This window comes from Neophocaena asiaeorientalis, unplaced genomic scaffold, assembly GCF_003031525.2.
Source record: "Neophocaena asiaeorientalis asiaeorientalis breed wild unplaced genomic scaffold, Neophocaena_asiaeorientalis_V1.1 scaffold78, whole genome shotgun sequence".
Classification (NCBI taxonomy): Eukaryota; Metazoa; Chordata; class Mammalia; order Artiodactyla; family Phocoenidae; genus Neophocaena; species Neophocaena asiaeorientalis.
Genome location: NW_020175018.1, coordinates 14,610,549 through 14,624,029, shown reverse-complemented (window position 1 = coordinate 14,624,029; position 13,481 = coordinate 14,610,549). Strand labels below are relative to the sequence as shown.

Sequence of the window (13,481 nt, the reverse complement as noted above, 5' to 3'; positions counted from 1 at the left end):
GCACCAAACACGCGCCACATGCCAGGCTCTGGGCTCGCCTCCATTTGGCCTGTGTTCTTCCATGTCCCTCGCTGGCTGTGTGACCTTAGCCAGGTGACCTCAGCCAGGTGACCTCAGCCAGGTGACCTCGCCTCTCTGGGCCTCCACTTTGCATCTCTATAATGGGGTCAGAAAAGTACCCCATGGCTCCCTCTGCCACACCCTGTGACTCACAGGAAGGCCTGCCGTTCGGATAACGAGCTCACAGAACAGCCCTGAAGATTTGTGAGAGGTTTTCTTCCTTAGAAACCAGAGGCTTCCCGGAACTTAAACAGCTGTTAGGACTGGCCGAGGGTGAGGGATTATTCCACAGGTGGGGTTCTCCCCAAGACGCTGAACAGCATTTTTTTCGTTTTATTTTCTAGAATGATTTTTACAAGGTTGAGATATTTAATTTCATCCCGGCAGGACAAGTAGATGGAGACTTACGTTTCCATCACATATAGGAGCTTCATATCAATTTTACATTTCTTTAGTTTCCAACTGTTCCAAGCTGTGTTTTTTTCCCCCCTGGACCATTGGGGGCTTCTTGGGATCACGCTGCCCCCTCTCTCACGCTGAGGTCAGGAGCTGTAAGAAGCTGGCTGGGGGTAGGGGGCAGTTGAAAGGCCAGAGAGCTAAGGGGTAACAGGACAGTGCTCTCATCAGCCCTGTTTTGTCTTTGCTTGGGTTTTGGGGTGAGGTCTGCCCTGCCAGGGCACCTGGCTGCCCGCCCTTTGGGCCCCATCTGGCCCCTTCCGCCTGGTTCAGGTCATCCCAGCCTGACTCACCAAGCACCTCCAGCTGCTGGTCCTGGCTGCTATTTCCGGCCACGTTGCTGCACTCACAGGTGTACGTTCCCTCCTGGGCCGGCTGGGCCTGTGCTAGATACAGCAGCCGCCCCACAGCTGACACCTGCCCAAGGCCGGCCCCGTCCATGGGCAGAGGCTGACCTGGATGCATGAGAAAGAAGCCCCTGGTCCTTGGTCCTTCCACCTCGAACACCTGTCCTCTCATCCATCCTGGCCAGCTCCTGCTCATGTGTCAGGTGCCCACTTAGATGTCACCTCCACCAGGAAGCCTTCCTTGAGCACCAAATCTGATCCCGGAACCCACTCTGAGCTCCCATAACACTGAGCCTCTCCCCAACACAGATAAGCCTGCAGGTGGCACGTCCGAATCCTGCCCTGGCGTGGGCTGTCCTGGACGGCAGACCCTGCCTCACTTTCCCCCTGGGATCCTTAGAGGTTCTCTGGGGCCTGGCATATAATAGCACTCAGTGAAGGCTATCGAATGAATGACCCATCCATCTAGTTACACAGATGGGGGAGGGAGACCAAGTAGCTGGCACACCTGGCAGCAAGGAGACCCCGATGCAGGGAAGGATTTTGTAAACCAAGGGGCACTGGGTTAAACACTAACTTCCAACATCCTGCACCTGTTCACAGCAGAGCGGCCCTCTGGGCTCTGGCCATCCATCAGCATGTGTTCCGGCAGGGGGAGGAGACTAGGTGGCCACATGACGTTCTCCCTTGCTCTTACATTCTATTCTCTGTCCACGCTCTCTCCCCTGGTGATCTCGACTTGTCTTGTCACTTTGGGATTTATTCTTAGTCCAGACCTCTCTTCCCAGACCTGCCCTTGCAGCCTCTCCATCTGGGTGATGGCAGAATCACTCTCCCGACTACCAGGCCAAAAGACATCCCCGACCCCTCCTTCTTCTTAGCCCCCTATCCCAGCTGTCAGAAAATCCGGCCAGCACCACCTTTGAAATGCATCGAGACTATGGCCCCATCCCAACACCTCATGGATACCCACCTAGTCCAAGTGCCAGCATCTCTTGCCCAGAGTCCCTGCAGGAGCCCCCTCACTGGCCACTCTGCTCCCACCCTTGCTCCCAATGCTCTATTCTCATCATGCTGGTAGGAACCATCTAGGGTACAAACCAGACCCCTCCAGAAGCCCCATGTCACTCAAGGTTAAAGTTGAGATCCTTACAGCCTTTGATCCACCCCCATCGCACAGGTGACCATCGCCTGGTACCGTCCCCTTGCTGAATCTGCTCCAGCCCCACTGGCCTCTTTGCTGTTCTTCAAACATGCTTGGTTCATCCCCACCCCAGGGCCTTTGCACCTGCCATCACCTCCGCCTGGAATGCTTTTCCCTACAATATCCTCATGCCCATCCCTCACCTTCTCCACATCTGCTTGGTCAAATGTCCCTGGCCACCCAACTTAAAATTGCAAATCCCACCTCCCTCCCCCATCACGACTTCTCCCCTTTCCTGGCTTTTATTTCTCTCCATAGCACTTATCATGTCAGGTATTAAGTCATTTACAGGCATACCTCGGAGACATCATAGGTTCAGTTCCAGACAAATGCAAAAGGCATATATCGAAATAAAGCGAGTCACGTGATTTTTTGGTTTCCCAGTGCATATAAAAATCACGTTTGGTCTATTAAGTGTGATTATGTTTAAAAACACAACGTACATAACTCAATGAAAAATACTTTAAAATGCTAACCATCATCTGAGCCTTCAGCAAGCCATACTCTTTTTTCAATAGTAATATCAAAGATCACTGATCACAGACCACCATAACAAACATAATTATAATAATGAAAAAGTTATAAATATTGGGAGAATTATCAAAATGTGACAGAGACCCAAAGTGAGCAAATGCTGGAAAATGTTGGGAAAATGGTACCGATAGACTTGCTGGAGGCAGGGTTGCCATAAACCTTCAATTTATAAAAAACATGACATCTGCGAAACTCAGTAAAGCAAAGTACAATAAAGAGGTAGGCCTATACTAACTTCTCATTTATTATCTGACTGCCTCAATCCACTGCCGTACGTCCAGCACCTAGAATGGGGCCTGGCACGAGAGGCTCTCAACAAATACTGGTTAAATGAATGAATTCCAAATATTTATTGAGCACCTGTTTTGTACCGGGCACTGTCTTAGCCACTGCTGAATTCCCAGACAGTGCCTCCCAGGGCTCACGGGCTCACGGAGGAGCAGACATTGAAGGACTAAGGTGGGTAATATGATGAGCTAACATACAGGGGTGGCATCAAGGAGGCCTAGACTGGGCTGGAGGTCAGGGAGGGCTTCCTGGAAGAAGAGACATCTGAAGTGAGGCCTGAGGATCAATCCAGCTCTCATTGGCTGAGGAGGGGCTGCAGGGCCTTCTGTAACCAGCACCCACACCCCCTAGGGCTGTAAGACCACCCACCTCCAACTCAGCTAGAATAGGGGCACCCAGCGAGGGCAGGGAGCAGCCTCCTTGGGTGGGGCAATGAGGGTAGGGCTGGGCGAGGTCAGCCATCCTACCGTCCTTCCTCCAGGAGATCTTGGGGAAGGGGACGCCCCAACATTCGCAGGACAGCCTGGCGGGGTGCCCCTCGGTCACAGTCAGGGTGCGAGGCTCTGGTGAGGGGAACACTGGAGGGACTGAGTGAAAGAGAGGAGGTGAGGTGGGCAGGAAGTTGTGGGCTGGGATAAGAAAGGGACCCCGTGGGGGAGAGGGTGGGGTGGAGGAGGGCTGTATCCTAGAGCCCACTCAAGGCAGCCCCAACCCCAGGGCTTGAGAGCCAGCCCTCACAGGGGCAGGGGGAGGGACCCCAGCCCAGCCCAGGAGAACCTCACCCCAGACATTTAGGTTGTAGTGTTTCTCCGAGCAGCCTGCCTGATTCCGCGCCTCGCAGGTATAGCGGCCTGCGTCCACCACCCCGGCTCTGTCCACCTGGCCGAGAGCAAAAACAACCCATCAGCGGGGGCGGCACAGATGGGATTACGCCCGGACAGACTGTGTGACCTTGGGCATGTCACTTTACGTTGCTGAGTCCCCCCTCCCACCCGGAACCACGGAGCAGTGGTAGCACCTGCTGCGCCTCTTGTACCAGGAAGTTTCTGGAAGCCAGGGCCTTGGTGGCCTGACATGGACCGGGCACAAATGGTGGCCCTGCCAGCCTCACCCCACTTCACATCCACAGCCCAGTCCTGTTCCAAGGAGGAGGCGGAGGGGACCCTGTCCTCAGGGGTCAGATCCTGACCTAGGGGGGTGAGGGAGCTAGGCTGTGGCTTTGCAGAATGAAGGGAAGGAGGGAGCGGTATTCCAGGCAGAGGAAACCAAAGAAAGGGGCTCAGAGTTGGGGATGATCACATCACAAGATGTAGAGGGGTGGGAGAGAGAGGAACAGGCTGGAGTGGAGGGTTCTCCCCGCGCCTTGGAGAGGTACGTCCCTCCCGCAGCTGACATGGACGGGCTGTGCTCTGGGGCAGGTGGGGCCTCACAGGCATTCTCTAGGACTCTCCCAGGCACCCCAGAAGAAAGGCAACAGGTGCTCACCGGTGAGAGAGCAGAGGCCAGGGTGGTCAGAACACGACCACCCAACGGCGCAGTAGTCCGGAGGAGGTGGAGCTAAACTTTAAATCCAGGCTGTGACTCCAGAGTCCCTGACCCTAATTAACCCCTGCCTTGCCGGGTCAGATGAAGGGCCTTAAATGCCCAAAGGCAAGGAGGCTTTCGAACAAGGAGTGAAAAACTCGTGGGGGTCCTGAGGAAAGTGCCCCCCCACCCCGCCACTGAGGGCTCAGTCCTGGGGCTTCGCTCTCCATCCCTGTTTGGCTGGAAGCAGCTCTGATGGGTCCTGGGACTGGAGGGGCCTGCAGGTCACAGTGAGCTGAACTGATGCTCACGGGGGCACCTCAGCCCGCCCCGTTCAGGGCTCAGCTCTGCTCACAGTGGGGGCCCCCTTGGTGGCCTGGGAGGCCGCACACCTCCAGCAAGGCCTTGTCTGCGGAGAGGCGGATGCCAGGCCGGGGCTCCAGGGGGTGGCCGTCCTTCCGCCAGCTCAGCACGGGAGGGGGCACAGCGTGGCTCTGGCACTCCAGGGCCACTGACTCGTTGGCCACGACGGACACATTCAGCTCTTCTCCAAGGATGCTTGGGGGCACTGCGGGAGGGGGCGGGGCAGGGGCTGTCTCAGCAGCCAGGAGCAACCACCAGGGACGGGAAGCCACCATTAGGATGAGGGCCCACCCCCTGAGCTGCAGCCCTCTCGTCCTCCCCTTGATGACCTTTAGAGGAGGCCCCCAAACCTGAATAGGATGGGCATTATGGCAACATCAATAGTCTGAATATGATTTTGTGCTTTAGTTGTACCAGATGTTACCACTGAGGAAAGGGCCCACCCGCCCACCTGTCCACAACAGGGGAGTTCACACTCTAGGAGAGGGCTCTGGGGGTCCAACTGACCCCTACATGAAGGCAGACACAGTCCCAGGCCAGACCTCCCACATCCAACCCCCGGGGATGACCCAGCCCCACCTTCTTGAGCCGCCGGCCTGCACCCGGCAAAGTCCAGGGCCTGACACTCACCGTGGACATGCAGGATGATGTCCCGGCGGTCCTCGCCCACCGCATTCACGGCGACGCAGGAGTAGCTGCCGGAGTCGGAAGCCCGGGCACTGGCCAGCGTGAGGACCCGGCCCCCAGGGAAGACCTGTGGCCCAGAAGGAAGTCCACGTGAGGTCAGGCCCTGCTAGCAGGCACAGCGGGCAGCTTGTCCCAGACCCCCGGGGCCCGCCACAATGCAGAGGAACCCCGAGCTCTACCCAGACCCCAGGACCTCTGCTGGCTGGTGGGGAATAACATCTGTCCTGGGAAAGAGTCCCCTGGAGTGGGGCTATGGCTAGGGAGCCCTTGAGATAGGGCTGGTCCCCAAGTGTAAGACGCATGACTGATTTCAAAGAGTTTGTACAAAAATGTCTGGTTAATGGTTTCTTATACTGATCACGTGATGCAATGATACTTTTTGGATACACTGGGTGAACTAAAATGTATTTTTTATACAGCAGTTGTTTTTTAATATTCACTTTTTATTTATTTACAAATAAATAAAGTAGCCAGAGGACATTTTTACTTATTTATTTATGCCACACTGTGAGGCTTTTGGGATCTTAGTTCCCCGACCAGGGATCGAACCCGTGCCCCCTGCAGTGGAAGCAAGGAGTCCTAGCCACTGGACCACCAGGGAATTCCTTAAAATGCATTATTAAAATTGGTTTCACCTGTTTCTTTTTATTCCTCCTAATGCAGCTACTAGAAATTTTTAAATTACATATTCGGTTCACCTTGGTGGTGTGCATTATGTTTCTGGAGACCACCTGGCTCTAGACTCCGTTCAGCATCTCCCCTTCCTCCCTCCAGTTGACCATCCTGGGCCATCACTGTTTCCCTCTCCCCGCGGCACTCCCAGGCCCTGACCTCTGCTCCCAGCACCTACTGAGGCACCCGGGAGGCGAGTCAGGGCCACCCACCCCTACTGACCTGGAGGCCAGAGGTCCCTGCAGTGGACACAGGGTTTCCATCCTTCAGCCACATCAGCATGGGGCTGGGGGCTCCCGTGGCGTTACAGGTCAGCCGAACCGGGGTGTGGAGCATCACGGGGCCCGGCAGGCTGGGTGGCAGAGTGATGCGTGGAGGCACTGCAGGGTGAGGGCGGCACAGGGCACAGGCTGAGTCCCGCTGGGGGTGAAGCAGGCAGGGCCCCTGGCTGGGCACCCACACGGGAGCACACGGCCACAAACAAAAGCTTAGGGACAGCCACTCCCAACATGGGCGCAGCGCTCCACAGTCCTCGAGGTTGCTCATCTCACCCTTCCAACTCCATCACGAGGCTTCCACAGATGGGAAACTGAGGCTCAGAGAGGGAAGTCACCTGCCCAGGGCTGACCAGCTAGGAACTGGCAGAAGCAGAGCCTCCACTTGGGCCTTCTGGTCAGCACGAGGTCATTATCAGGGGGATGGTGTAGGGGTAACCAGGGTTGAGAATCCCTGGGCAGGTTCTGCTTTCCAACTCGGAGGTATCAGCCTCCAGACAGCCCCTCGTGGGCAGAAAATGGTCAGAAGATTCAGTTGTATCTGGGAGGCATGAGCCATGACACCCAGGGTCCCAGCCTCCTGTCCAGCTACCTACCCACTGCTCTCAGGATAAAGACCCAATCTTTCCAGCCTCCATCTGGTCCCCAGCACCACCCTGGCCCCTCCTCTCACTGTTCTGTCAGCTCCAAGCCCCCAGCCTCCTTTCAGTTTCTCAAATTCTCTATAGCCTTAGCATTTGGTACATGGTCGACGTTTAGGCATCCAGCTCTCCAAGATGCCTCCTGGGACCCCCCCAGGCCAGGTCAGCGCCCCAGTTCCAGGCATTCAGTCGTACCTCACTTTTCCTAGCTCTTATCACAATTGTCATGAAACAGTACTTTGGGTAAGTATCCAGTTACCGTATCCTCCACTAGACTGAAAGCTCCCGGGTCCGTCTTGTTCAGGGCTGCAGCCCCAGGGTCTGCCCAGGGCACGTACAGGCACACCTCGTTTTACTGTGCTTCTTCTCACTGCACTTTGCAGATGTTGTGTTTTTTACAAACGGAAGGTTTGTGGCAACCCTGCCTTGAGCAAGTCTATCGGTGCCATTTTCCCAACAGCATTGGCTCACTTCTGGTCTCTGCGTCACATTTTGGTAATTCTCGCCATATTTCAAACTTTTCCCTTACTGTTCTATTTGTTATAGTGATCTCTGAGGTTCCGACTACGACTCACCGAAGGCTCAGATGATGGTTAGCGTTTTTTAGCAACAAAATGCTTTTTAATTAAAGTCTGTACCTTCTTTAGACATAACGCCACTGTACAGTTACTAGACTACAGTATAGTGTAAACAGAACTTTTCTATGCAATGGGAAACCAAAACATTCATGGGACTTGCTTTATTTTGATATTCGCTTTATTGTGGTGGCCTGGAACTGAATGAACCTGCAGTATCTCTGAGGTACGCCTGTACTCAATAGATGGAGGAATTGGTGTTTGAATCAATGGATGGTTAGATGGATGGATGGGTGGATAGGCAGAGGACTGGATGGATGGTTGGATCAGTGGAAGAACAGTGGGTGTTTCCATGCATGGATAGAAGAATGGATGGGTAAATTATCAATGGATGGAAGGAAGGAAAGATGAATGAAAGGAAGGATGGATGAATGGATGATGGACGGAAGGAAGGATGGATGGATGACAGATGGATGAACAGACTGAGGGACAAATGGATGGAAGACAACTTTGGGGACAAGGATCCCTTTAGTCTCAGGGCAGCTCACCATTGACCCGTAGGCCATACTGCAGCTGTGCGCTGCCCGCCACATTGGATGCCACACAGCGGTAGCTCCCAGCGTCAGAAAGTCGGGCTCGCTCAATGAGGAGAACTCTCCCATCAGCTGACATGGTCACTCCCTTCTGGGCAGAGACAGGCTGGTGGCCCTTGAACCAGGAGATATCTGGTGAAGAGAAGAGAGATGAAAGGGTCCCTGCCAGCCCTTCAGACTGTGCCCTGTGTCATGGGCATCCAGGAGAGGCTTCCTGGGTGGCCACATGGTGTGCCTTTATTTCAGGCACTGGAGAAAGCCAGTGTTCTCCAGGAAGCGGGGCGGGGCAGAACAGGGCGGCGTTGTCTGAGATGGAACCGAAGGCAGAGAGGGATGCAGGCTGGGGCAGCCAGGAGCAAGGAGAGTCAAAGTCAGCCCAGCCCCTCACGTCCTCCCCCTGCCAAGAGACCACCCATGAGGGAGATCTTTAGAGGAGAACACGGTATACCCCAAAACAGCAGCCTCATAAATATGGACCAATTATAAAAAGCTACGTGCACCCCTATGTCCATAGCAGCACTATTCACAATAGTCAAGACATGGAAACAACGTAAATGTCCATCGACAGAGGAATGGATAAAGAAGCTGTGGTGCATATACACAATGGAATACTACTCGGCCATAAAAAAGAACAAAATAATGCCATTTGCGGCAACATGGATGGAACCAGAGATTATCATACTAAGTGAAGTCAGAAAGAGAAAGACAAATACCATACGATATCACTTATATGTGGAATCTAAAATATGACACAAATGAACCTATCTACAAAACAGACTCATGGACACAGAGAACAGACTGGTGGTTGCCAAGGGAAAGGGGGTTGGGGGAGGGACGGAGTGGGAGGTTGGGGTCAGCAGATGTAAGCTATCATATATAGAATGGATAAACAACAAAGTTCTACGGTATAACACGGAGAATTATAATCAATATCCTATGACAAACCATAATGGAAAAGCATATTAAAAAAGAATGTATATATATATATATATATATATATGTATAACTGAATCACTTTGCTGTAAACCAATATACTTCAATTTAAAAATAAATTTTTAAAATAAAGTTAATAAAGAGATAATAAATAAATTAGTAACGACCGATTGTATCTTCAACTTCCTTACCTCCTGCCAGGGTCCAGCCCAGAAGAGGGTTTCCCCATGGCAGAGGGCAACTACCTCCAGGGCTCACCACCCCAGGCAAAGCAGGGTTGAGCTGGCTCAGATGGGGGACAGGAAACGGACCCCCTTCCTGGGCCCATCCTGTCTGCCGGGCACCCACACCTAGCCCTAGCTCCCAGACCTTTGCTCAACTGCTGGTCTAGAGAAGAGGCCCAGATGGACGTCCTGTTTCTCACCGCCAGCCCCGGGGCGGCCCCGTGAAGCCACAAACTCAGCAGAAACCCGGCAGGTTTGTTTCAGACACCAGTGCAAAGTCTCTGGGCCCTGGCAGTGACTGGCATGTAATGGGCATTGCATAAACAGCTTTTGACAAGGAAGAGGGGAACGCTGGGGAGGGAAGGGGAAGGCCTGATGATCTCATCCTGCTCTGTCCACAGCCAGAGTGGTGCCTGCGGCACTGCCCCGCCTCTTTGGATGGGGAACTGGGGTTGGCTGGAGGTGGCTTTCAGCCAAGAGGAGGGGTCTTACTTACCAGGAGGGGGTACGCCTGAAGCCAGACACTCCAAGTTTACGGAGGCATTTTCCAGCACTGCCTTTTTGACCAGGCCCGGCTCGATATTGGGGGGCACTAGGGGAGACGAGGAGAGCCCCGGCTTGGAGGGGGTACAGGCTCTGGGTGGCTCATCTCAGCCTCCCCAGCCTTCCCAAGGTGGGCTGGGCAACAAGGACAACCCAGGCACCCGACCCCCCAGGAAGAGCCAGCATCAGGCACACTGGGGAGGTGGACCCCAGGCAGTCAAGAGGAGTGACAGGGCAAGGATTTGCCCATATACACAAGGACCTAAATGAGCCCCCAAATGAATAGAACAAGGGAAGATAAATATGAATTAGAACAAGGCTGTCCACTGAAAATCCGGCAGAAAACAACCAAAAGCGACCACAGAGCAAATGATTTTCTACTTCTAAAGTTAAGTACGTGACATTAATTTTAGAACCCCCAGCCGTCCCCAACCCCCCACGGCAGCCCTGCGGGCCCTCAATCACCCACCACCCCAGGTCCAGGCTCTGCCTCCACCCACATCCTCACCCAACACCTTGAGCGCCACGTCTCTCCTGCTCTCCCCAGCCAGGTTAGTGGCAGCACAAGTGTAGATGCCTTCGTCCCTCAGGTTCACCTTCTCGATCTGGGGGAGAGGAGGAAAGGCAGGTGTGTGCCAGGATGTGGGTGGGGCCTGGGGTCAGAGCAACACGGACATGGCAAGTGGCCAGGTTGTTGCTGACCCCAGCGCAGGAGACGTGAGGCATGGGCACAAGCTTGGTTCCGGCTGGAGTTCTGAGCCACACATTCAGATTCCAGGGGATCCCTCTGGTCTTGGGGATACTCCCCTCCCCCCATTTTCTCCCTCTGGGAGCTCAAACTCCGGGGACCTCAACTAGGCTTAGGGCTCCCTTCCTGCTTCAGACCCAGCACCCCAAGGTCCACTGAGCATTTCTAGGATGAGTGGACTCTGTTTGTCCTGCCCCCAGGCTGCCAGAGCTCCGCTTGGGCTCCCCGGGGCCGCTAAAAAGCAGCCCCTCCCCCTGTGCAAGGTTGGCCTGCCAGCCCTGGGGCCCTTGCACGTACCTGCAGGTTCCCCCCCGAGGCTGCCAGGGCCATACCATCCTTCCACCAGCGGAGGCTTGGGGTAGGTACCCCAGTCCCTGCACATTGGAGGGTCACAGGCTGCAGGAAAGGGGCTGTGATGTTCTCACCCCCAACTATGACCACCGACGGGAGCTCTGGGCAGAGGGAGAGGCAGGGAGGCCCAGTCAGGGTCAGGAGGGGTGCAGTGGGCACCCAGAAACCTCTTCAATGCCTGGGGAGGGAGGGAGTGGCCTTGCAGGGCTGGCCTCTAGCTTCCCTCCACTCAACCCTCCAGATACCTGGCCTTAGGGTAAAGAGCACCAGACTGAGAGCCGGCAGAGCTAGTCTTTCCCTTTCAAACTCTCCCATTCATCATCCATCCATCCATCATCCATCCATCCATCATTCATCCATCCATTATCCATCCAGATGTGCACTGAGCATCTACTCTGTGTCCCACACTGCACTATGCACAGGGACACAGCAGAGAAAGTTCTGTGCTGCCCTCAGAGCTCCCAAGCTGGGCAGTGGAGATGAACAGCCAAACGAGAAATCCCAATACAGTAGGTGGGGGGTTATGGCCACGAGAGGCTGGGCAGTGCAGATTATAACCATGGTGGAATCAAGGAGGGCTTCCTGGAGGAAGGGGTGTTTTTTAGGACAGACCTGAAAGATAGGGAGGAGCTAATCAGGCAAAGAGGAAGAATGTTCCAGGCAGAGGGAACAGCATTTGCAGGACTGGAGGTAAGAAAGCCAACGTATTTAAACAGCTGAATGAAGTTCAGCGTGGTCAGCATAAAGAGAGTGAGCTGGGGTCAGGGGGGAGGCTAGGGAGGGGATCGAAGGCCTGTAGACAAGTGTGGTGAGCGGCTGAGACCACCCTCTCACACCTGTGTCTCTTTGGGGAGCTGGCAAGTCCAGACCAGGAACGCTGTCCACAGAAGACCAGCTCCATGCCCTTCCCATGTCTGTCAGGCTGGCTTCACCCACCCCGGCATCTCGGGCTTTCATTGCCCCAGAATGCCGGGCTGCCCTCACCGTGCACAGACAACTCCACTTCAGCCCCTGCAGTGCCCGCTTCATTGGTGGCCTGGCAGGCGAAGAGGCCCGCGTGGTCCAGCTCCACGTGGTCAATGCGCAGTGTGGTCCCCTGCGAGGTCAGCTGCACCCCGGCCAGCTCCTCGGCTGGGCGGCCATTCTGCAGCCAGCTAAGGTGTGTGGGGAGGGGAACGGGTCAGCCTGAGGCTAGAGAAGGTAGGGGCAACAGGACAGGCCAAGAGGCCAGGCAGCATCTCTCTCCTGTCCTCACGTCCCGGGCTCCATGGCCTCTTTCATGCTCCTGGGAGGGGAAGCATCTCCTGTCCCCACCCACCCCCAAAGCATGCTCTCTGCCTGTCCCCCAGCCCCCCAGTTCTGGCCTCCACCACCCCATACGCACTGGATCGTGGGCACTGGGGAGCCCGAGGCCTGGCAGGGAAGGTCCAGGGGCTGTCCTACGAGGGTGGTCACCGGGCCCAAGCCTTCAGCCAACAGGAGCTGCGGGGGCACTGTGGGCAGGGGCCACCATTGGGTGTCTAGAGCTGAGGAAATCCCGGCCTACAGCCCTCCCAAGTCCCAGTGCCACCAGAGCCAGGCCCAAGCTTCCCCTCACCCTTCAAGCACTCCCATAAACGGCCCCTCATCCAGAAGGCCTTCTAGGACCACCCAAGTTCAGCCTCCCCACAGGATCGGTCTGTTTATTCAATGTCTTCCCACCAGACCCAGGGCTCAGGAGTCCCGTCTCCCTGTTCCCTGCCTTATCCAGGGTTAATGGCTGTGAAGTGTCCGTGAAATGGAAGAAGCAGGCTAGGTGTGGGAGGAGGGGTCCACGGCCCAGGTGACTCGGGTGGGGCAGGCCAGGGCTCACCCTGCACCTCCACGGAGTACTGCAGCACGGCCTCCCCGGCGGGGCTGCTGGCCACGCAGCTGTACAGGCCTCCAGACGCCTCCCCCAGGCTCTCCAGGCTCAGCATGCCGCCACCCGCCTCCAGCCACGTCCCATTGCTCTCCGCCACGGGTAGCCCCTCGTGGTGCCAGGAGAGGGTGGGGGGTGGGTGGCCTCTGGCCACACACTCCAGCGCCAAGGGCCTCCCGGCCACAGCCTTCACCACACGGGGCCCTCCGCCAGCGCCCTCGATGGTGGGCGGGACTAGGGAAGAGGCAGGGGGTGCTCAGGGACCAGCAGCCTGGTTAAGTCCCTCACAGACCCCAACCCATGTGAAATGCCTTCTCCTCCCCTCCACTAGCTGGAACCCCTGTTCAGACATCACCTCCTCCGGGGAGCCTCCCCCGGCACCCTGGCTGGAAGTACTCTCTCCCTCCTCTGCCCCTTGGTACCATCCCCACCCCCCTACACTGCCTGCATCCTCTCTCCACACCCTGCGACCCCGTGAGCTCAGCCTGAGCAGAACGACACTTGTCTCTGTGCGTCTTCAGTATCTGCACACGGTAGGTCTCAAGATCTGCTGAACCCAAAAG

General features: G+C 55.7%; 1 protein-coding gene across 1 annotated transcript in view; it reads right to left on the bottom strand.

The window, feature by feature from the left end:
* The window catches only part of HMCN2 (hemicentin 2), a 149,524-nt gene that overhangs the window by 55,456 nt on the left and 80,587 nt on the right, over positions 1-13,481 (bottom strand). The window contains exons 33-45 of the mRNA XM_024762540.1: positions 12,871-13,152; positions 12,403-12,511; positions 12,003-12,172; positions 10,965-11,119; positions 10,428-10,524; positions 9,873-9,968; positions 8,175-8,351; positions 6,358-6,515; positions 5,407-5,530; positions 4,806-4,981; positions 3,672-3,768; positions 3,357-3,476; positions 810-971 (exon numbers count right to left, since the gene is read on the bottom strand). Coding sequence (XP_024618308.1) covers positions 810-971; positions 3,357-3,476; positions 3,672-3,768; positions 4,806-4,981; positions 5,407-5,530; positions 6,358-6,515; positions 8,175-8,351; positions 9,873-9,968; positions 10,428-10,524; positions 10,965-11,119; positions 12,003-12,172; positions 12,403-12,511; positions 12,871-13,152 — 1,923 coding nt within the window. The remainder of the gene's footprint in view (positions 1-809; positions 972-3,356; positions 3,477-3,671; positions 3,769-4,805; positions 4,982-5,406; positions 5,531-6,357; positions 6,516-8,174; positions 8,352-9,872; positions 9,969-10,427; positions 10,525-10,964; positions 11,120-12,002; positions 12,173-12,402; positions 12,512-12,870; positions 13,153-13,481) is intronic.